This window comes from Crocuta crocuta, unplaced genomic scaffold (genome assembly GCF_008692635.1).
Source record: "Crocuta crocuta isolate KB4526 unplaced genomic scaffold, BGI_CrCroc_1.0 scaffold114, whole genome shotgun sequence".
Classification (NCBI taxonomy): Eukaryota; Metazoa; Chordata; class Mammalia; order Carnivora; family Hyaenidae; genus Crocuta; species Crocuta crocuta.
The window spans coordinates 308,014-330,248 of NW_027530000.1; the positions used below are offsets into that span (position 1 = coordinate 308,014).

The following is a 22,235-nucleotide window of genomic DNA, read 5'->3' on the forward strand; positions in this document are numbered from 1 at the left end:
TCGGCTCTGCTTTCCTCCTGCGCATGCTCTGCTGCTGTGCCGGTGGCCCTGCTCCCGCTCAGCGCTAGCTGGGGGCTCTGCCCAGGGAGCAAGTGGCACTAGAGCGAGAGCACGGAGGGCACTGGTGTCGGTTGCTGAAAACCAGACCGGTTTTGCTCTCGCCTGGTGTCACGTTGAAGCCTGGCATGAGTTACTGCTCAGCTGAGACATTGTGTAACGATTTGGTGATTAGAACATCACCATATTATTTAATCTCCTTCGAACTTTTTATCGTGACCGACGTCGTTAGCCTATTCCCAGATCTCGCACGTGCCCCTGCTCGTTCTGTGGGATGTGCCCTTGCCGAGACAGTTGTAGGCATCGTTGCTCCTCAGATGCCCCGTGAGCCCTTGGTCCGTGGGTGTGGCCGGTGTCGAGGCCTCTCCGGGAAGCTGGGGAGGCATGTCATGAGGAGACCCTGAGTTCAGCTGGTGCCTCCTGACGGGGCCTTGCTTCCTCTGCCAGCGCATGAAGAGCGGCTGTCCTGGCAAGCTGCCCGAGAGGGAAGCCTGCCCGAGTGACTTTCTGTGTGCCGGGGACAGGCCTGCGGGGGGTCGTCCCACACCGTGCGCGAGCCCGGGCAGAGTGACCCGCCGCCCTTCGCTCTGTGCACGGGCAGGGCCGGGGCGTCCTGTCCACACGCACTCTCTGCGCCTCCTCCTGTCGTCCTCTTTGCAGCTTCTGGGGGGACGTCCTCGGACATTCTCCTAGCCTTCTGCTCACTGTTCTCTGTGTGGCGTCACTAATCACTCTGCCCTGGGCTTCCTTGGGGGCAACGTTCAGTGTCTGTTACCCACCTACGGGTGTGGGAGCCCCGCGCGCCCCACGCTCGCTTGCAGCCCGAGGGCAGCACCTCCCTGCGCCGGGTGCACAAGGCTCCATGTGAGTTACGTTTTCAGAGCCTGTGTTTTAAGCAGTGTCGAGTTTGGCATTTTTCAGTCACCGTTCAGGATCCAGTCCTACAATCTAGTTCCAGTGAGCGTGAAGCTTTATACCTTAACGCTACGTTTGTGCGATGTATGTATGTACTTGAACACATTCCCCTGTTGTGCAAACGTGGGTGTCCTGGAAGCTAGTTACCTGTTCGCTTACTCTTGCAGAGGTGTAGTGTTGCGTACCGCTGTGAACTGAATTGGACACATACTTCTTCACGTTGTGAAAGTTCTTTGAAGAGGTTGACCTTAGAGTTTCAAAGTGTATTACGAGTAGATATCTGCCAGATTTGACATTTGCTGCTCTTCTCTTGGTTGGAGAGAAGAGTAAAATGTTCCTTAGTGGTTCGGTGTATTATACCAATACCTGATAGTCTAAAATTTCTGCCCGTTATAATTAAATAAGTTAGTCGTTGAAGTCCAACGTTAATAATAATTTTGTTTTCTATAAAAGTATTTTTTGAATGTGTTAGCAGTGCGTAAGAAACGTTTTTGACACTTCAGTTTACCGCAGACGGTCCTTCTAGACGACAGACGTCGTCAGTGGAAGAGGTGAGGTGTCCCAGAGGTTTTAATCCCCTTTTCTTCTGCGTTTCCGCAGGCGGGGAGGTGGTCAAAATTGCGCAGCTGGCATCGCTGGCAGGGCCGCAGAGCCGAGTCGCCCAGCCGGAGACCCCTGTGACACTGCAGTTCCAAGGGAACAAGTTCACGCTGTCGCACAGCCAGCTGCGGCAGCTCACAGCCGGCCAGCCGCTGCAGCTGCAAGGTGAGGGCCAGCCGCCCCCGGGGACCGCAGAGTGTGCTCCCACCGGCCCGGGACTCGCGGGAGCGCAGGCGCCGTGTGTGGATGGCTGTGGCGCGTCTTCCTCGTGGGCTCTGTGGGCCCCGGCTGGGTAGCCCCAGAGCACGTGCCTTCCTGGAGCCGGGGCTCCGTCGCCGACACTGGGTTTTTTTTTGGGGTGGGGGGAAGGGTGTTTCCTGTTTTGTTAAAATATATTCTTTGGAAATGTTCTCTTATTTGTTTGTTTGTTTGTTTACTTTTATGTTACTGTGTTTTAAGTACTACACCCAACATGGGGCTTGAATTCACGACCCTGAGGTCAAGAGTCGCATGCTCTAGCCAGCCAGGTGCTCTAAATATTCCCCGTTTTAAAAATCAAAATAGAAATATTTGTTACTTTCTAATTTTAGAGTGAAATAAATTGTGAAATAAATTGTCCTAACGCCACCAAAGAGCTAGCGGTTGATGTAGAAGTTACGTCCTTTCATATACAGATTTGGCAGCATTGACTCCCAGACCACAGTCCCCGAGGCCTTTGTCGGATCGCGACGTGTTCCTCTGGTGCCTGCCGTGTGCAGAGGACGAGGGTGTAGTGTGAGGGGCACGAGAGGATTAGCCCAAAATGACCATGTGGCGGCGGCTCAGGGTCTGAGTCCCCCTTGCCTGTAGGCCCCCGGCGACAGGTGGCGCCTGCCACGGCCTCCCTGGGACGAGGTGTGTGCCACTGGTCAGCCAGGGTTGGGGCTCTCTGTTTGGGCGCCGGGTGGTCAGGTGCAGGTTGGCGGAGTGGAGGCCCCAGGCCACTTAATTTGGTTTCATTCCCTGTTTCTTCAGTTTTTTGGCCAAAAGGGCAAGGCCATCTGTCAGTGCCTCTGGCATGTTGGAGCACAACGTGGGCGCCTTCCTCCAGAATAAAAGATGTCAGAAAGGCCTGGTCACACACACTGCTGGGTGCGGCAGGCCCCTTAAACAGTGAGAGGAGAGCTGTGGCGTTCGGGCTAGACAGCGTTTCCAACGGTTTCTTCGTCACACTCTTTGGACTGGCACGCACCAGCCTGTGATCCAGGGGCTGGGGCTTCCCCTGGGAGCGGCGCGGGGCTTCAGGCCGGCGTGACACCCCTTCCTGGGTGCTCTTTGCATCGCCTCACGTCAGGAATTGCGAAGATTAGAGGAGTGTTCTCTTGACGTTAAGCAAAAGTGATTCTGTTCCTTCTGGTTTTCGTTCATTGTAAATGAAATATGCTCATTATCTCCCAAGTAACTGCATTGTGCGCTGCCTTGTTGGAGTAAACTTGATTTTGGATTTTCAGTGTATTCCTTCGTTTGTTGCCGTACGTTTGAAAGTGAGTGTGGCCGGGAGGGGAGGCGTGCACGGCCTGTGACCGGCGCCCCCCGGCGCACGTGTGATTGCAGGCAGCGTCCTTCAGATCGTGTCCGCGCCCGGCCAGTCCTACCTGCGGCCTCCCGGCCCCGTGGTGATGCAGACCGTGTCTCAGGCGGGCACCCTCAGCGCCCTGGGAGGCAAGCCCCCGGCCGGCGGCCCAAGCCCCGCACCCATGACGCCGCCAGGTAGAGTGCTCCGAGCAGGGGGGCTTGACTTGGGAAGCTTCTTTCTCTGTGACTTTGGGGCAACCAGACGGTGCTCACGACCTCTGCCCGTGGCGTCACTGAACCTGAAAGCCCCGCTTGTCAGGGTTGCTCATCTCCACAGATGGGCCGCTAGCAGCCTGGCTTATTTTCTTGCTCATTTCCCTCAAAGGTATCTGTAGAAGATACTTAGTCTCCACTCACCTCAGATTTTTTTATAGTCTTTTTTTTTTTTTNACCTAAGCGAAAGTCGGACGGTTAACCGACTAAGCCACCCAGACGACCCAGATTTTTTTCTTTCTGGTCTAACGAGAGGCTTGGAATCATGAGACATTTTGCCTGTTAGTGTCACAGATACATCCAGTGAGCATGCTTGAACTTCCTGAGACCGCTGATGGACCGGAATTTGGGCCCTTCTCCGTATGGCCCGTCCTCGGCCTGCCTCCCCCGCCAGGGTCCTGCCGTCCTGGATGCACCCATCCTCCTGTGGTGTGAGGCGGCTGAGCAGGCGGTCCGCCGGGGACCCCTCCCGACGCGAGGTCCCGGTCGCTGCTCGGCCCCGACCCCTGTGCGGTCTGTGCCAAGGCTGGATGGGGCCTTTGTGCCTGCTTCCTGACGGGCCCTGTAGGGAGTCTGGAGGAGGCCTCGGGGCTGCCACATCCCCTGTGCCAGGTGTCCCCACCTGTGGCTGGTGCTGTTTCCCAGCCTCCCTCACTTTCCGGAACCTGCTCCTGGCACCTGTCCCCACAGGGCAGTCACCTCCACCACACTCTTGTGCCTGGCACCTGCCCCTGGGTCCTGATCACTTGACGCCCCTTCCCCGTCCCCTGAAGTAGCTTTTTCTTTTAAATATTTAAATTTTGTTTATTTTTTTTTTAAGTTACATCCAAGTTAGCATATGGTGCAACAATGATCTCAGGCGTTGATTCCTTAATGCCCCGCACCCATTTGGCCCCCGCCTCCCACAGCCCCTCCAGGAACCCTCTGTTTGTTCTCCACGTTTAAGAGTCTTTTATGTTTTATCGTCTTTCCTGTTTTTATATTATTTTTGCTTCTTTTCCCTTACGTTTATCTGTTCTATGTTTTAAAGTCCTCACATGAGTCAAGACATAACGATACTTGTCTTTCTCTGACTAGTTTCATGTAGCATAATACTCCCTAGTTCTGTCCACATAGTTGTAAACGGCTTTTTAAGTTTTTTTAAAAAATTTTTTTAATGTTTATTTTATTTTTGAGAGAGAGATACAGACAGAACATGAGCAGGGGAGAGGCAGAGAGAGAGAGAGAGGGAGACGCAGAATCCGAGGCAGGCTCCAGGGTCCGAGCTGCTAGCACAGACCTTGATGCGGGGCTCGAACCCACAAACCGTGAGATCATTACCTAAGCTGAAGTCGGACACTTAGCCAACTGAGCCACCCAGGCGCCCCTTTTTAAATTTTTTTTAAGGTTTTATTATCCATATTTGAGAGAGAGGGAGACTGAGTATGAGCAGGGGAAGGGCAGAAAGAGAGAGAGAAGAAGATACAGAATCCAAAGCAGGCTCTGAGCTGTCAGCACAGAGCCCGACACAGGGCTTGAACCCACAACCTGTGAGATCATGACCTGAGCCAAAGTCAGATGTTTAACCAGTGGAGCCACCCAGGCGCCCTAATGTGGCTGTCTTACCCCAGGTCTCTCTCAGTCCTCGGTGCTGCCGCCCCCCTGTACAAAGCCCCTGTCAGGATATGCCTCGTAACCTGGCTGGCGGTGGTGGGCTGGTGGAGCGCAGACCCATCCCCCTCGGTTTGGAGAGTGAGGGTGGTGCTGGCTCCCTGTTAGGGGCATGTGGGTGAACAGAGCCCCAGGGGATGCGTGTTTTACTACCCGTCCCGCTTGCCTTTACAGTTGGTGTGCCTGGGCGGGTGGTGGCCAACCCCCTGGCTGCAGGAGACCCTGGAATGGCCTCCAAACCAGCCTCTCCCGTCGGAGGGCCAACCCAGGTACGGCAGAGTGGCCCCCAGCGCTGCATTGGTGCACGTGGGCAACTCCTTCACGTGCGGAAGTTGTCTTTCAGAAGCTACTTGGGGGGGGCCGGTGGAGGTTGTGGTAATTTAACGGTGTCGAGGTACACGCCTTCAAAAAGCACGTATTGTTCCTGAATTCTAGAACTTGATTTCAAAAACACATTTTGTAATAGATGAAACTGGGCTTCGTGATTCCAGAAATCCCATTTCATGTTTTTCATGTTTCTCTGTCTCCTGGGCATTAGAAACGCCCACCACGTTTGGGGAGAAGCGCGCCTGTTTGCTCTGCCTCCTCACTGTGGCTTTCTGCTGTTGAATGGGCCGTGGGCATCTCTGAGGACACGGAGCGTGAGGGACTCCGCGGGGTGTGGCAGGACCCGGCGCCGGGCCTGCTGCTCTTCCATAGCGGTTTCCTCCCTGTTTCCCACAAAGGAGGAGAAGACCAGACTTTTAAAAGAGCGACTGGACCAGATCTACTTTGTCAACGAGCGCCGTTGCTCTCGGGCCCCCGTCTACGGCAGAGATTTGTTGCAGATTTGCTCCGTGGTTGGCAGAGAACAGATGCCTTGGCTCGGGGCTTCTGACGGCGGTCACCGGAAGGCGGCCAGGCCAGCCTGCGGTCACTCCTCACCCTCGCCCAGTCAGAGGGGCCTGATTTTGACACTGACCCAACGGCAAGCCTGCCTGCAGGATGTCATTGACAGGTAGGGCGGCCTCTGTGTGCGCGGGCACTCTGCTCCCCGGGTGCCCCCACTGGTGCGTGTCCCCCCTTCTCGGGTGCTCGTTCCTGCCAGTTTCTCTGCGAACTGTACCTTGGAAGTCTGTTCAGAATCGTTCCGGGGTCCCCAGCCGATCTCTTTACCTTCTGGGAAGGCTGTGTACCCTCAGGGTGCTCTCTCCTCCCTTGGGTGCCAGGTCTGTCCCCAGGGCAGCGTTCTGGTGGATGTGGGGGACTGTCCCCTGGCGGCGAGGGCTTTCTCCGTTGTGCTCTCTTCAGTAGCGTTTTATTGGAAAACCACACGGAAAACCATTGCTCGTAGGAAGCGTGTGTTTGAGAGTGAAACTTAGAAGCCAGCTCTAGGAGAGAACACAGCCGCCCAGAGGCTGTGTGCACAGCCCCCTGCGCCCCAGCCCCCAGCTCCCCTTCCTCTGCGTCCCGCTGGCAGGCTCGGCCCCATTCCCTGTTGAGTCCCATTCTCTGTTTTGAGCACGTGTCCCGTCCGGCCCAAGCGCGAGTCTGCTTGCTCCTGTTCTGTGCACGTGGCCGATGGCAGGCCTCATGGTGATCCTGGGTTTCCAGTGGGGACACTGGCGCTCCCGCGGCCTGGCTCAGTGGGCACGCCAAGCGGTCCCACTGCCCTGAGGTCCCTGTGCTCCCCTCGGAGCCCTGGCAACCAGCGGCCTGGCTCGGGTGGGCATGTTGAGTGGCCTCACTGCCTTGAGACTCCTGTGCCCCCCTCGGAGCCCTGGGCACCCGCGGCCGTGCCTTTCCCCAGATGTCCTGCCGTTGGAGTGGCCCCTGTGTGGCCTCTTCCGATGGCTTTCTCTCAGCAGATGCTGTGAAGGTTCCTCCTCAGCCTTTAGTGGCTTGACCGCCATTTCTTTGTAATTCCCGCTGTCTGTAGGGCAGCTTATCTACCACCTCCTGGGGATCCTCTGGCCGCTCGGCGTTCCCGTGGCCGCCAGTGAAGCTGCTGTAGACGACCACGTGCAGGGTCCGTGGAAATGTACATTTCCACTTCGTGTGACTGAGCACCCAGAAGCCTGCGGGTCAGGCCGTCCGGCGGGCACATGTTCAGTCTGCTGCCCCATCCCTGTCCATGGCGGTGAGCCAGAGCCCCGCCGCCCCCATCCCCGCCACACTTCTCGGGCGGGCGGCGGCGTCTCACGGCAGCTGTGATCTGCGGTTGCCCGGGGACGTGCGACGTGGAGCCTCTTTTCACGGCTTTTTGCCATGTTTGTCCTCCGTGGTGTGGCGTCCGTTGAGGTCTTTGGCCTGTTTGGTAAATGGGTTGCTCGTGTTCTCATATTTTAAGAGTTGTGTGGGTGTTAGGATGACAGTCCTTCATCAGTCGTGTCTCTCAGGAGCATTTTCTTCTCCTCCGTGACTCGTCCCCTCGGGGCGCCGGCCCTCACAGGCAGCGTGTGGCCCTGATGGAGTCCAGCCGTCTGTCCGCTCGTGGTCAGCCAGCCCCTCACCTGCTCTCCCCCTGCGTCCTCGTGCAGGGGCGCCCCTGTCTGCATCTCCTACTGAGGTCTAGGCCCAAGCTGAGCGAGGTTTGCAAAGGGACTGGGTCCGTGTCTAGATTCAGTGCCCCCCCCCCAACTCCCGTGTTGTCAAAGGTCTTCAGACGCACGTGAGCGGGGGAACGCGGCGAGCCCGCGCACCCGGAGCCCGTCCTCAGCAGCCACCAGCGCCTGCCCAGCCTCGTGTCCCCTGGTGACGGCCCGCAGCAAGGCCATTCCGAAACAGGTTCCAGACAAACAGTTTTGTCGCGCTCTGAAAGACACACGGTTGCTGGCCCTTATCAGCTAAGAAAGGAACTGTTTCTGACGTTAGTATGTGTGTATTCAGCCTTCATGGTTTTGCTCGTCTTATAAATCCTTTTTCTGTGTTTGAAGTCTGAATCATGCCAGGGAGGTGTGGCGGTTGGCTCAGCTCTCCGTCGTGGGTCCTCTAACCGGGTTCTGCTGGCCCTTCTCGTTTCCCCTCGCGACGTGTTGGTTGAGGAAAGCCCGGGTTTCCCTGTAGGACTTCACACCATCTCGATCTGCCCGTTGGTTCCTCGAGCAGTTACACCGTGACGTGTAACTGGACATGTTGCTTCGTTCCCTGTCTTGTCTGTAAATGGCTCGATTCAGAGGCTTAATCAAGTGTATGTGGGTTGGTGGTTGTTTTGGGGTTTTTGCAAGAACGGGGGTGACCGTGAACCCCGTTAGGAACACGTGTGCAGTGCGTGTGTTTGCGCGTGGCTGTTGCTTGTTGCAGCACCTTGTTGCAGGAAGTGCTTTGCTCCGCTGGGACTGCCGAGGTGATCATGCCTGCCTCTGTCGGGGCCTCCGCCCAGCCCTCAGCAGCACGTCGGCATCTGCGCCATCCCTGTGGCGTCACAGCGAGACTTGTGTTGGCGGCGTCCCCACTCCGGTTTCGTTGTCGTTCGACATCGTGTGGGCTCCGCTGCGTTTCCGCGTTGACCTTGGGTCCAGCGTGTGGCTCATCTGCACAGCACTGGCTGGGGTGTGCTCGGGGAGCGCGCTGAGGCTTTAGGTCAGGTGGGCAGAGCAGACATGCTGGCCATGTGGGCTCTTCCGACCCACGACCATGGAATTGCTCTCTGTTGGTTTAGTTCTTTGATTTTGTTTGTCAGAGCTTTGGTGACAGATGGTTTTTTCTTTTCCACGTGGCTGGTGGCAAGTCCGGGAAACCTGGCTGGAGCCGACCCCAGAGCAAGGCCCTTTGGGTGCAGGTGACCTCCAGAGGTCGGAGGGGTGGCTTGTGGCCGCTCTCCGCCGGGCCTCTTCCAGCTGCGTCTGGCTTCCCTCCTGGTGGCACGGTGGCTGTACCAGCTCTGGGGGTCACACTCCCCCCTCCCACCCCCAGACCACACGGGACACGGCAGCTGTATTCTCAGACCCCCTAAGGACACATACTTCACAGAATGCCATCTGTGTGCCCGTTCCTACGATCGCCGGGTGCCCTGATGGTTGTTTCCATCTGGGGGGACCCGCATTAGCCAGCACTGGCAGCACCCACTCCCATGTTAGCTGTGATGGGTGGTGTGGGCCAGCAGCCATGTCCCCCCCACGGGGACTATAATTAGGCACTCTGGCCTCTCCTGCAACTCCACTGTTAGGAGGTTCCACCCGCTTCCTTCTTGAGCCTTTGCTTCCTGAGACAGGTGCTGCCTGGTGGGGACACTGTGGGCACCACGTGTGATGCATGTACTTTCTGCTTCTCAGGGTGGCGTGCGTGATCCCGCCGGTGGTGGCCGCGCCCCCATCCTTGTGGGTGGCGAGGCCGCCGTCCCTCTACAGCCACAGGATGAGGATCTTGAGGCACCGCCTGAGAGAGCACACGGCCCCCTACGCGCAGCAGCTGCAGCAGGTCACGGCGCTGCGCTCCCTCCGCTTTCCTGAGCTCAGATTGGTCCAGTTTGACTCGGGTATGAGAGGGGCTCCCGTTGGCGCTGCTCCTTTTTTTTCCCCACTTATTTCTAAGAGCACGTGTGAGTGAGTGGAGGAGCGTGGGGAGCAGTGGGGGGAGGGAGAGAGAGCGCGAAAGAGAGAGAGAACCTCAAGCAGGCTTCACCTCAGTGCAGAGTCCAACGCGAGGCTTGATCTCACCAACTTGAGATCATGAGCTGAGCTGAGCCGAAATTGAGAGTCAGATGCTCAGTCAACTGAGCTACCAGGCGCCCTCGCACTGTTCTTGAGGTCGGGTTTCCTTGCCTCGGGATGTGAGAGACTCCCCACATCATCACTTTATAGGAAAGCTAGAAGCCTTAGCTATCTTACTCCAGAAGTTGAAGTCGGAAGGACGTCGAGTGCTGATCTTGTCGCAGATGGTTCTCATGTTGGACATTTTAGAAATGTTCTTGAACTTCCATTATCTCACCTACATCAGAATCGATGAAAACGCCAACAGCGAGCAGCGGCAGGTAAGGAAGAAAAGGTTTTCTTTGTTACAGTTTATGCTTCAGTGCCATTAACTGAGCTCACTGGTTTCTGCCCCGGTTTCTGGGAGCCGTGTCAGGGCGGGGCAGTGGCGGCGCTCTAGTAAGTCAGTCTTCAGCGCAAGCACCTTGTTACTGGACGTGCGTGGTTGGCTGGCCGTCTCAGAGTCAAGACATCCCGTGGCCACGAGGAGCGGGTTGGTGTGCTTCAGGACGCAGCTGGGCGTGGAGCTGTGGGCACAGTGCCAACGACTCGGTGCACCCCAGGAAACGCAAATGCACAGTGTGCGCCTCTGTGACTCGTCACATTGGCCAGGCGTGTGTTGCTTTGGTTGGTGCGGTGAGACAGGCGTGCTCACATGCTCCGAGCAGGCGCGAGGCCACATGGCTTTGTAGGAGACAGGTTGACAGTGTGGCCTGTGGGCCTCGCGTGGGCACACGCCTGCCTGAGTACTGCGTGGAAGGCTCAGCCCCTTCGGTGCCTTGCCCCCCTCAGGAGTGATGCACACGTCCAAGTAGGTTGTGTGTGTGCCATGGTGCTCGGTGGCATTGTGAGCACACTGTTGCGAGCATCCGTGGGCTGCACTCCAAGGTTGTCATCAGAGCATTTGGAACAGGAGTCAGCACAGGAGAACCTTCCCGAGTGCTGGAAGCCCATTGCCGGCCTCTTCACGTGACCCTGTGCACATGGGGCTTTTCACCCACGTGCACGCTCACGGAGAAGGGGCTGCAAGGAGATGCAGCACGGTGTTGACTAACAAGGTTTTTTGGCAGTGGTGTAACAGGTCACATGCGGGGCCTCTGGGAAGAAGAGGGGTCCCGTGGCTGTGTGTTGCGGTGCCGAGATGGCTGTCGGGAGCTGTGCTCACGGGAGGCTGCTAGCCTCTCTCCCTGCCCGCCCCCTGCTCCCTCAGCCTTACTCCGGGGCCTTGTGCCGTGAAGCGCTCCGGCATTGCCTGAGGGTACAGGACCGAGCACACGTCCCTCCCCAGGAAGACTCTGTGTTCTCGTGGGGCCTGCGGGTTGAGCTGACAGTTCCTGTCAGGTAGAGTCTAACATCCTTTCTGTAAGCGAGGCTCGGCGTCCTGTGAGGAGTGTGCGGAGTGGTCGGTGGTCAGTGGTGGCCACGGACATGCGCGTGGGAGCCAGGACCACCAGACGTTTCTTTCTAGCTGGTCAATTGTCCGCACGCCCGCGGCGGCCAGTGTTTGCCATGGGGGCTGACCCGAGCGTCTTACTTCATCCCAGGAACTGATGAGGAGTTTTAACAGAGACCGGCGGATTTTCTGTGCCATTCTGTCGACTCACAGCCGCGCCACAGGGGTGAGCCTGGTGGAGGCCGACGCGGTGGTGTTCTATGACAATGACCTGAACCCCGTGATGGATGCCAAGGCCCAGGAGTGGTGCGAGAGGATCGGGAGGCGCAAGGACGTCCACATATACAGGTGAGGGCGGCGGTGTCCACGAGCGGCCGCCCGCCCAGGGCGCGGGAGGTGTGGGAGCAGAAGCCCTGTGTGGGGCTCAAGCATGTGCCGGGCTCGCGCCCCGCGTCTCTGCTGTGGCGTTTGTTTTTTCTACTTAGTTTGTTTTGAGAGAGAGAGCATGGGCATGCACAAGCAGGAGAGGGGCAGAGAGGGGGGGAGAGAATCCTAAGCAGGCTCCACCTTCTGTGTGGAGCCCAACTTGGGGCTCCATCCCACAACCCCAGGATCATGGCCTGAGCTGAAATCCAGAGTTGGATGCTCTCCTGGCTGAGCCACCCAGGAGCCCCTTGTTTTTTCTGAGGCACTCTTCAGTTCTTGCTGCTTTGTTTTCTCTGTGCCCATTTGCTTAGTTTGTAATCTGCTTGCCTGAGACTGTAACAGAGTTAGTTGCTTCGACATGTGCTGTCCACACTGTCCACTCTAAGTGTACTTCTTCTAGGGGACCTGTGAGTGTCTCAGTTACCGTCAGGTGTGTCTGTTCTTAGGACGGCTGCAGAAAGAACTCAGACCTGTGTTCCTTACTTACTGTATTCCTAGACATAAGTTCTAACTGGCCAAACCCAGAACGGAGGGAAACGGAGAAGGCTCTACTCTGTATTTCTAAACTTCTGGAAGCATTTATTTATTTATTTTTAAATTTTTTTTTAAACCTTTTAATTTATTATTGAGAGACAGAGCAGGAGTATGGGAGGTGCAGAGAGAGGGGGAGACATAATCTGGAGGAGGCTCCAGGCTCTGAGCTGTCAGCACAGAGCCCGACACAGGGCTTGAACCCACGAACTGTGAGATCATGACCTGAGCCGAAGTCGGACGCTTAACCGACTGAACCACCCAGGTGCCTCTGGAAGCATTTTTATAGTCGTGTAGTATCAGGGAGTCTATATTCTGTTGCTTAACCTAAGCTGTGGCGTCAGCCTGTGCGCACCGTTGGCCTGTACACGACGTCGGTCTGTGTGCGGGGTCGGCGTGCCTGCAGTGTCGGCCTGTGCGCGGGGTCGGTCGGTGTGTGTGGTGTCGGCCTGTGCATGGCAGGCTGGGAGAGCAGCGGGCCCCGGTGTGCATCCCTATGGGGACAGCTGGCCCAGGACTCAAGCCCCCGCCTGCGTGTGTAACCTTCACTGTTGGCGTGGGCGCAGAGCCCCCTCGAAGTGGGCGTTTGGTAGCTGCATTGTCCTTCTGAGAGCCAGTGAGTAAGGGATGCTTTTCTAGGGAACGTCCCACGGAGATGGAAGCTGGCAGCGTTTTGGCAGATGTCTCTCCAACATGTTTTTACCGATTTATGTTAAAACTTGCAGTCCCATTTGTTAATCCTGTTTTTTCTCACGGGCACCGCGAGTCTGTCTCTGCGCCGGTAAACGTAAGCCCGGTGCCCCTCATGCTGCGTGAGTGACGTTTTCCTGAGTGACTGTTTCCTTGTCGCTGGCCCTGCAGCAGTCATCAGCCAGAAGTGGGAGAACAGTTTCATTCTCAGGAACCGTATTTCACAACCACTCAGAAACAGTCTTGGCAGCAAAGGTGCGGGGTGTGTCAGGACTGAGAGTTAAACCAAACATGCTAAGACCTGACTAGGAGGCCAGGCTGTGTCCTGGGGCGGGAAGACCTGGTGTGTAAAAATTGCTTTCCTCAAAGCACTATGGAAAAGTGACAGTGTTTTAACCAGAGCCACAGTTGTGTTTGTGCATGCATGTGCACATGCGGCTGGATAAGCTCGGTCGGTTTTAAAGTGCATTTGGAGGGCGCCCAGGTGGCTCAGTGGTTGGGTATCTGACTTCATCCCAGGTCATGATCTCATGGTTCATGCGTTCGAGCCCCCCATCATGGTCTGTGCTGACAGCTCAGAGCTTTGGAGCCTGCTTTGGATTCTGTCTCTACTCTCTCTGCTCCTCTCCCCTCTCCCCTCTCTCTCTCTCTCTGTCTCTGTCAAAAATAAATTAAAATGTCTAAAAAAAAAATAAAGTGCATTTGCAGTGAAAGCTGATAACAGCCACCAGAAATGTTCACGAGGGTTGCAGGAGGAGGTGCAGAAGGAGGGGAGCAGTGGACGGTGCGGGTGTGAGCCTGCAGGGCTGGGGGTCCAGCCTCATGGGAGCGTGTTTATTTAGTACATGTTGCTGACACTGTGCTGACCGTGAGGATTACAGGTGCCCACTTTATGGCCAGAACGCCACCCCCGGGGCTCAGCACGGAGGTGTGGCAGTAAAGCAAGGGGCTGAGGAGAGAGTATCTGTGGCCTGAAGGGATAACTTCAGCCCGACTGGGAGCTCCCTCCAGAGGAAGGAGAGATAGACATATCTGATTGCAATCAAATGAAAACTTAAGTTCTGGTTTGCCAAAAGATCCCATAGCAAAGCTAACACACAGATAACAGATTGGGGACATCATTTGCAGTCTCACAGTGGACAGGGGGTTGTATAGCTCTTACAGGGTGAGAAGAAAGGTAATTGAGCCCTTATTCAGGAAAGGCGTGGGGGCGGTCGGGGGAGGCGTGTGCCTGAGAACCCGAACCACATGGTCGGACAGGCTTGGGAGGTGGAGGCCCGGTGGCCGCCTGTGTGATGGCCTTTCTCATGTGCCCCGATGGGAGGCAGCACCGGGCACGGCTGCTGGCCGTGCTGGCGAAGGCTGCTCCCACCCTGAGTGGGGAGTGGGCTGGTTGCTCTGTTGGGACAGTGGTTTATCGAGTTCCGCTGAGCAGAGGGTTGCACGTGCCCTGTTCCCAGCCGTCCCCTCCAGAGGTCCAGCCTGTGGTGTTGGTGGTTGCTGTGGCTTGTGTACATGTCACGAAGTTGGAACCAGCAAATGCCTGTGCTTGCAGTACAGCCGTACCCTGGCCATCGAGCAGCCACTGGAACCGGGGGAGGGGCTCCCAGCAGCAAACCGGTCAGGGGGGAAGCAAAGTGCAGAGAAGAATGCGGGGCACCACTGCGTGTGCACATGAGCGTGCCAGGCTGTCAGCACTGGGGGGGCCAGGCGGTCCCAGCACGGTCCCCTGGGGGCGCCAGGAGACTTTCCCAGGCGGAGGCTGGAGGGGAGGAGGACAGAAGGGACCGCGGTCACAGACACATGGGGCGGCGTGCGGCGGGGGAGCCGACACGGGAGAGGTGGCCTTGGCCTCCATGTGAAGGCACACCCGAGGCACACAGAGAACCTTCCAGCACCCTCCCGAGCGTCCGCACCCCAGCTGCTCACGGTGTCCTGCGTCCCAGCGGCCCCGCAGTCAGCATGTGCACATGCGTGTGTTTTGTAGGCTTGTAAGCGGCAATTCCATCGAAGAGAAGCTGTTGAAAAATGGAACCAAAGACCTGATCCGAGAAGTAGCCGCTCAGGGCAATGATTATTCCATGGCGTTCCTGACGCAGGTACCTGTCACTGATGTATGGTCCTCACAGGTGCCTCCTGGTGACAGAGTGCGTGGGTGCACCATGTACGGATGGGGGATCCCCGGGTGACTTCCCTGGGGATAGGGCCTGATGCCGGGGTTGGGCTCTGACCCGGCCCCTGCTGTCGGGCACAAATGTGCGTCTTGCGTGCAGCGCACCATCCAGGAGCTGTTTGAGGTGTGCTCTCCGACGGACGATGCCGGCTTCCCAGTGAAGGCGGAGGAGTTTGTGGTCCTTTCTCAGGAACCTTCTGCCACAGAAATCATCGCACCCAAAATCGCAAGACCTTTCATTGAGGTGAGGACACATCCGCCTGTCCCAGGGGCCCACATGGGATGCGCTGCGCCTGCCGAAGGGCCTGAATGCCCCGCCCCCTTGTTCAGCCTGGTGCACCCCTCCTGCCTGCTTCCGTTGCATTTCGGGCGTTTTGGCTGGAAAAGCGGGGCAGGGGAGCAGCGGAGGGTGTGGGGGCCTTGGGTCCCCGCCACCCAGCCCAGCCGCCGACTCTGTGCAGGCCACACTGCCTCCCCCAGGCCACAGCCGGCTGTTTGGGCGCCTTGCCTGTCGTCACGGTCGGCCGTCTCAGCTCCTCTCTGACAGGCGCCCTGTGTGTGTGAGTGTAAGATGCACACCCGATTCTGAGGACAACACAAAGCAGAGCGTGAACTATCCCATTAATACCGTTTTTGTGCTGCTTACTTGTTGAGGTGATGGCATTGGTTATATCGGGCGATTACGTTTCTAACTTAGGAGCTAGAGATTTCAGGTTGTGCCCCTGGCCCATATGCTGCTGTGTAGACCCTTGCAGACCTGCTGTCGGGGCTGCGTCCCTCTTGCCCTGCCTCGTGCAGGGGTCTTGCTGCAGGCCCCCGTCCCTCCCCGCTCTCAGCCCGTCTTCGGAGGCCGTGCCCTGCTTCCCTCCGTCCTGGGTGTTGGTTTCCAGGCTCCTGACCTTGGCGGGACGCCCGTGTCCTGGGCCTCTTGCCCCCGCTGCCTGTGGCACAAGGCCGCGCGGGCTCCCTGCGGTGCCCTCCACCCCCGTCCCCTTCCTGGTGCCTTTGGTGCCCTTAGTATCTTACCACTTGGTTGTTGAGAAATAGTAAACGTGTGTGTTAAATCCTCAAGAATTTATAATGAAAGCAAGTGCCCCGCCCCAGAGTTTCCTGCATATGACTCCCCCTGCGGAGACACCTTACAGCCCTTCGTTGGGGGACAGGTCAGTCGACCCCATTCTTGCACAGATAGGGGTTATACGCACACAGTTGAAAAAGGAAAACAGCACGAAAGAAAAGAGATCATGTTCCAGAGGTAGCGGTCTCGGCATTAAAACTCTGGCACGTGTCCTGGGAGACAGATGCGGCAGGAAGGTGTGGCAGGAAACGTGGCGTTGGGGGCTTTTGGCTCGGGCACGTGCCTGTGCCGCTCCGTGCAGCGCAGGATGACACGTACTTACTCTCGACACGTCCTCGTCGACCGTCTCCCCGTGTGTCAGCCGTGCTCTAGGTGGCAGGGGCTTAGCATTGAATGAAAGACGCGGGCTCCCCTCTCCGCAAAGCCTGCGTGTCCGGGATGGGAGAGGCTAGGAGGCCACCAGGGAGAGCACGCGGGCTCTCCCTGCCGCAGCGGAGGGCCCCGCACAGAGCGGCCGGTGCCCAGCAAGGACTGCGGCGGGCAGAGGGGCTGCTGGGGGTCAGGAGGAGATGAGGGGTGAGGGCGGCAGGGGCCAGGCTGATGGAAGCAGCGTGGCCAGGTGAGGGCGGGAGGCGCTGGAGGGGCTTTTGAAGATGAAGTGCGTGAGGGAGGCCCCTGCCATCGGTGCACCCGGGTGAGCAGCTGTGCACAGGACAGCCGGCGCCTTAGGCTTCCCAGCACTTCTGCAGTGGGCGCAGGGTTCTTCCGGGCCTGGCGCACAGACGCGGCTCTCCGCGGAAATGGTGATGAAGTACGAGAACGTATGAGAAGTATGTACAACATATACTGTCAGCTTGAGAGGGCGCTACGGGCAAGGAACCCCAGGGACCACCTGCCTCCTCACCACTCCTGTGCCCGAGGGCAGCTTGCTCTTCTGATCCCTGACCGCACTGGCGCCTATGTAGATCTGGCTTCTGGTTCTGGGTCACAGTGGTTCCTGGTGTCTGTGGATGGTCATGACTTCATCAGGTCCACTGTGGGGCCGTGCATCTGTGATGTTCTCTCCGTGTCTTTTGGCAGACACCATGTGCATCTCTGCTAAATGAACCTGGGGTAAGGCCCCTGGGTCATCAGGGAGCACGTGACCCGCAGGGGCCGCAGGCAGTTTTCCAGATGGGCCGAGTCGATGTATGCCCTGTTGGCTGCGTGGGACCCGGGGCGTGGGGTGTCATTCCCGGCAGCGTGCTGGCGGACGCGGGCCGGGTCTCTGGTGTAATGTGTCGCTGCTGTCGGCCTGCGAATCTGTGTGCCTCCGCGTGCTCCCTGGCAGGGCAAGTACCTTTTTTTTGAAGTGTCTGCTAACATCCTTCTCCCCTTTTCTTGTTAACTGGGTTTTCTTTTTCTTAGTGGTTTGTTGGCACTCTTTATATGCTCTAGGGAAATCTGTAAAATACCTTTTCATGTTCTGTGGTTTGCTTGTCTTTCAATGAGCAGAAGCCCTGGGCCCTGAGGCCAACCGGTCACCTGTCTTTATCGTGGTTGGTGCTTAAGAAGCATTCTCCTTACCCCGGGTCGTCAGGGCGTCCTCCTTTATTTTCTTCCAGATGCTTAAGTGGTCTTCATATTTAGATGTACAGCGTGGAATAAGAGTTCTGTGTATTGTATGAGGTCAGGTAGCCTCTTTAAACTGCAGATTTAGCCATATTGCCAAGAAAACAGGTCATACAGTTGGTAATCGATTACCCTGAAACCGGAGACTGGGCTCATGCGTGTCCACACCCACCCGCTGTCAGGTGTGTGCTCCTGGCTGTGGGGAGTGGCACCTAGAAGGCGCCTCTCAATTGGTTTCTTGATCTGTGGTGATGCCGATGACCCGTCGCTACCTCTTCCATGGGCTTGGTTTTGGCAGCCGCGGTGTGAGGTTGTCTGTCCCCATTCGTGCGCCGAAGAATCCTTGTTCATCAAAGCCATGGTGCGCTGGGTGCCAGGTGCGAGGTTGAGCGAGGCGCCTGTGTCCTCGGAACTGGGGAGCTTTATGGCGCTGCAGCACTCAGCCCTTCGCTGGGGCCTGCTGTCCGTCTTGGCCGTGAGCTGCTCACGTCCACCGCCTGCCTCCCGCACGCTGTTTTGTGTGCGCGGTGCAGGCTTGTCGGCGTTTACACAGGGCGGCTCCTTTTCACGACCCTTTGAGGTAAAAACATCGGAAAGTAATTTAAACGCGTAATTTCTTTAGGCCCTCAAGAGTATCGAGTACCTGGAGGACGATGCCCAGAAACTTGAGGAGGAAGTGGTGCCGGGGTCGCCCGATGGCGATGGCCCAGGCTGGCGGGAGGAGCCGTCGCAGCTGGAGGAGTTAGCGGACTTTATGGAGCAGGTCTGGGTGCTCTCTTTCATGTGCTTCGACTCACGTCGTTTCCAGATGCCTAGACGTTTTCAGCGCTTGACCCTTTTGTGAGATTTTCCTTGGTCCCCATGACTAAGGACAAACCCTTTCTGGATCTAGGTGGTGGTGGGGCTTGTGTAAGGACCTTCACCTTTTTGATTTGCTGCTAACCCTGTTCAAAACATGGTTTTTGAAACAGCTCACACCTATTGAAAAGTACGCCCTGAACTACCTGGAGTTATTCCACACGCCCATTGGCCCGGAGAAGGAGGGCAGCGGCGAGGTAAGCGGCAGCCTCCTGGTGCCATCGCGCGAGGGCCTGGGCTTCAGAGGCAGAGTCACCCGGAAGTAAGCGTGACTGGCCAGGAAGTGTAGGGATGAAAAGCTAACCCACCAGTGTGGAAACAGACAAAAATGAAGTCTTGGAAAACCTCAGGGAACGCTTCCTATTCGATTGGAAGTAGCTTGATGCCCGGGGGTCGGATGGCTGGGTGTTGGGGGCAGGGAGGGGTCCGGAGCCCCTGCAGCCAGAGAGGGGCTCGGCTGGTGACACGGCGAGCGCGGCCGCGGCGTGGGAGTCCCAGAGCCCCCGTGCGTGGTCTCCCCGCCAGGACGCTGTGCTGACTGCCGTGACGGAGTGGGAGGCGCGGAACGCCAGGGCCCAGCGGGAGCGGGAGGCGCGGGCGCTGCAGGAGCAGGACCACGAGCAGCTGCTCACCTACACGCGGGAGGACGCCTACAGCGCGGTACGCGGGGCGGGGCCGGGGGCGGGGCGCTGCGCGAGCCCGGGCCCTTGGCTGCAGGTGTCTGCTTCACGTGGGCTTTTCTCCGAGTGCGGTCAGGGCGACGTCATCACCAACGCGGGGTAGATAGTTGGTGGCCCGTGGCCGCATCTGAGACCACGTCACCCTGAGCCTGCCCCTCGCCTGCAGGAGTACGTCTGTGAAGGTGCCGACGGGCAGATGGAGGTCATGCCGGTGAGTGCTGGTGCCCCCCGTGTGTCGGGGCGGCCGCCTTCCTGGAGCTGCACGGCTCAGGCTATCCCTTCTGTGCACAGCTCTGGACACCGCCCACGCCCCCCCAGGACGACAACGACATCTACGTGGACCCGGTCCTGTGTCTCACGTACGAAAGCACGCCCATCCCAGAGTCCAAGCTGCCTCCTGTGTACGTGAGGAAGGAGCGCAGGCGCCACCGCACGGACCCATCAGGTGCGCCCCATGGCCCCACTCACGGGTCTTGTTGCTTTGTGCTCGCAGCTGGCGAGGAGCCTTCACGGGAGGGTGGGTCTGTCTCAGCCCAGCGCCCCACAGTGACCGGCCTCCCCCGCGGCCTCCCTCATTCCCTGCCCCTCGCTCGTGGAGGCGCGGTCTCCTGTCTGCCGCCCGGCTGACGAAGGTGTCCGTGCAGCCGCAGGCCGGAAGAAGAAGCAGCGGCACGGGGAGCCGGTCGTCCCTCCCCGCTCGCTGTTTGATCGCGCTGCGCCCGGCCTGCTGAAGATGCGACGGGAAGGGAAGGAGCAGAAGAAGAACATTCTGCTGAAGCAGCAGACGCAGTTTGCCAAGCCTCTGCCAACCTTTGCCAAACCGACGGCTGAGTCGGGCCCAGACAACCCTGAGTGGCTCATCAGTGAGGACTGGGCGCTGCTGCAGGTGAGCGTGGGGCCGTCCGGTCCACGTCCCGTCCCCGCGCTCCCTGGGAGAGTGCGCAAGGCTGCCGGGGCACTCGCTGACCCGTGCCACCTGAAACCTGCTCTAGGCCGTGAAGCAGCTCCTGGAACTGCCTCTGAACCTTACGATCGTGTCCCCGGCCCACACGCCCAACTGGGACCTTGTCAGCGACGTGGTCAACTCCTGCAGCCGCATCTACCGCTCTTCCAAGCAGTGCCGGAGCCGCTACGAGAATGTACTCATTCCGAGGGAGGAGGGCAAGGTGAGCCCCCCCCCCCAATGCCTGCACAGCTCCAGCCCCTGGCTCCGTGGAGCTTGGTGAGGCCAGAGGCCCGTGCTGTCCCTGGTCTGTACCTGCGGCACTGCTTTCATGGCCACCATCGTGCTGGCTGTGGTCCCACATGTGGAAAACTCTGTGCTGTCTGAGAGCGTGGCCTGCTTTTCTTTTCTCTTCCTTTCCTTTGCCAAGAAGGTGTTGGGTGAACTTGAGAGCCGTGGTCTGGCTCCGTGGACTTCCCTGGGAGAGCGTGTTCGCGCCTCCTCCGCTGCACTGTTGCCACACGCACAGCAGGTCCGCGGGCTGCCGGGGTGGTGGCACCGGCTCCAGACCTTGTCCTGCTCGCCGTGTGTCGCACATGCCGAACGCACAGCGTCAGGTACTCAGCGTCCGTCCGGAGAAGCTGGCCGTGGCGGCGGCCTGACCCCCCACCCCCACCCTGAGAGCTGGCTCCGTGGACGAGCATCCGCCTGCGCTTGTTCCTCCAGCCGAACTAGTCTCTGTCTCTCGTCTGCGGTCTTCGCTGTTTCTCCTCTTGCCGCACACCCGTCGGCCTCCCTTCTAGAGAACGTCCTGAGGCCTGTGTCCTGAGGCCTGTGCACACGCTGACTGCACGGGGCAGATGCGGCAGAGGCCTGCGGGGTCCTCATATGAGGGGCGAAAATCTCTATTCTCTCCGTGTTTGTTTTCCCAGAGACATTCGTCTCTGGGCAGATGTTTGCTTGTTTGTTTGTTTATTTATTTATCTATTCATTTTTTTTTAAAGATTCTTTTTTACATCTTACATCTATTAATTAATTTTTTTTTTAAATGTCTGAGAGAGAAAGAGAGAGAGACCGAGCCTGAGCAGGGGAGGGTCAGAGAGGGAGGGAGACACAGAATCTGAAACAGGCTCCAGGCTCTGAGCTGTCAGCACAGAGCCCGATGTGGGGCTCGAACCCATGAACCGTGAGATCATGACCTGAGCTGAAGTCGGACACTTAACTGACTGAGCCACCCAGGCGCACCTTCTTTTTTTATTTAAGAACAAAAAAACCAAGCGTTCCTCATACCCTCTGTGGTGGCTTCACCACAAGACTTCCCATAATCTCGTGTGTGGTCTGATGTGTCAGAAACGCTTCCAACAATGACCACAGAGGTAATGCAGGAAATGCAGGGCTGAAGCTTGGTCTTCCGTTGTCACAGTTAATCTATAGGAAGAAACAAAACGTATCAGGTACGAAGGTGACATTCTGAGTGAACTGTAGGCAGCCGTGCAGAGGGCCACGTGACAGAGCACTGACTCAGCCTAGAGGTTGGCGCTTGTAGACGCGTGGTGGCGGTGCCACGTTGGGTGTAGCACGGTGGGAGCGGCCACCCCTTGACCGCCTGCCATGGCTGGGAGGTGTTGTCGTGATGTGCCTGGTCTGGAGCCTGCCCTGCCTCCCTGTGAGGCGCCGCGTGGGGTGCGTTCCCGCATCCGGAGCCTCCTGTGCCGGTTGTGTCCTGCTGGCTCTGCGCTCAGGCCGCCCTGCGTGACGTAATGGCGGCACCTAGACGGCACGCGGAGTCGCCTGTGCACCGCCTCCCCCGGCACAGCGCTCACTGTGCAGCCACCTCGGTTCCCATCCCACACGCTCTGCGTGACTCCCTGGAGCCCTGCTTGGTGTCATTGTAGGACACGGGAAGGGGGGAGATCGCCAGGCACAAACAGTGCTGGGAAGGCCCTGAGAACAGTCAGACACCTGCATACGACTCTCCTCTTCCTGAGGGGCCGCCACCCCTCGGTTCCCCCGCATCTGCTCGCCAACAGGGGTGCACTGACCCCGCCTCACACGCTGTGCGGCTGTGGAAACCTTGCCCAGCGGTTGTCTGTCCCAGTGGAAGAGGAGTCCTCCCTCCACAGGGCCCCCCCG

At 58.1% G+C, this 22,235-nt stretch overlaps 1 protein-coding gene and 1 non-coding gene across 7 annotated transcripts in view; both read left to right on the plus strand.

Annotated features, from left to right (window-relative positions):
* Positions 1 to 22,235, plus strand: part of EP400 (E1A binding protein p400) — a 97,764-nt gene that overhangs the window by 51,850 nt on the left and 23,679 nt on the right. For all 6 annotated transcript variants that reach the window (XM_077763566.1, XM_077763561.1, XM_077763563.1 and 3 more), the window contains 16 exons: positions 1,573 to 1,737; positions 3,166 to 3,321; positions 5,224 to 5,318; positions 5,775 to 6,046; positions 9,303 to 9,505; positions 9,831 to 10,000; positions 11,264 to 11,460; positions 14,747 to 14,858; positions 15,033 to 15,176; positions 18,244 to 18,384; positions 18,593 to 18,676; positions 19,005 to 19,139; positions 19,326 to 19,370; positions 19,451 to 19,604; positions 19,804 to 20,045; positions 20,152 to 20,325. In XM_077763566.1, the coding sequence (XP_077619692.1) occupies positions 1,573 to 1,737; positions 3,166 to 3,321; positions 5,224 to 5,318; positions 5,775 to 6,046; positions 9,303 to 9,505; positions 9,831 to 10,000; positions 11,264 to 11,460; positions 14,747 to 14,858; positions 15,033 to 15,176; positions 18,244 to 18,384; positions 18,593 to 18,676; positions 19,005 to 19,139; positions 19,326 to 19,370; positions 19,451 to 19,604; positions 19,804 to 20,045; positions 20,152 to 20,325 (2,489 nt within the window). The remainder of the gene's footprint in view (positions 1 to 1,572; positions 1,738 to 3,165; positions 3,322 to 5,223; positions 5,319 to 5,774; positions 6,047 to 9,302; positions 9,506 to 9,830; positions 10,001 to 11,263; positions 11,461 to 14,746; positions 14,859 to 15,032; positions 15,177 to 18,243; positions 18,385 to 18,592; positions 18,677 to 19,004; positions 19,140 to 19,325; positions 19,371 to 19,450; positions 19,605 to 19,803; positions 20,046 to 20,151; positions 20,326 to 22,235) is intronic.
* Positions 10,921 to 11,051, plus strand: LOC144231209 (small nucleolar RNA SNORA49). The gene has a single exon (XR_013335012.1). It is a non-coding gene; the product is annotated as a small nucleolar RNA SNORA49 (small nucleolar RNA).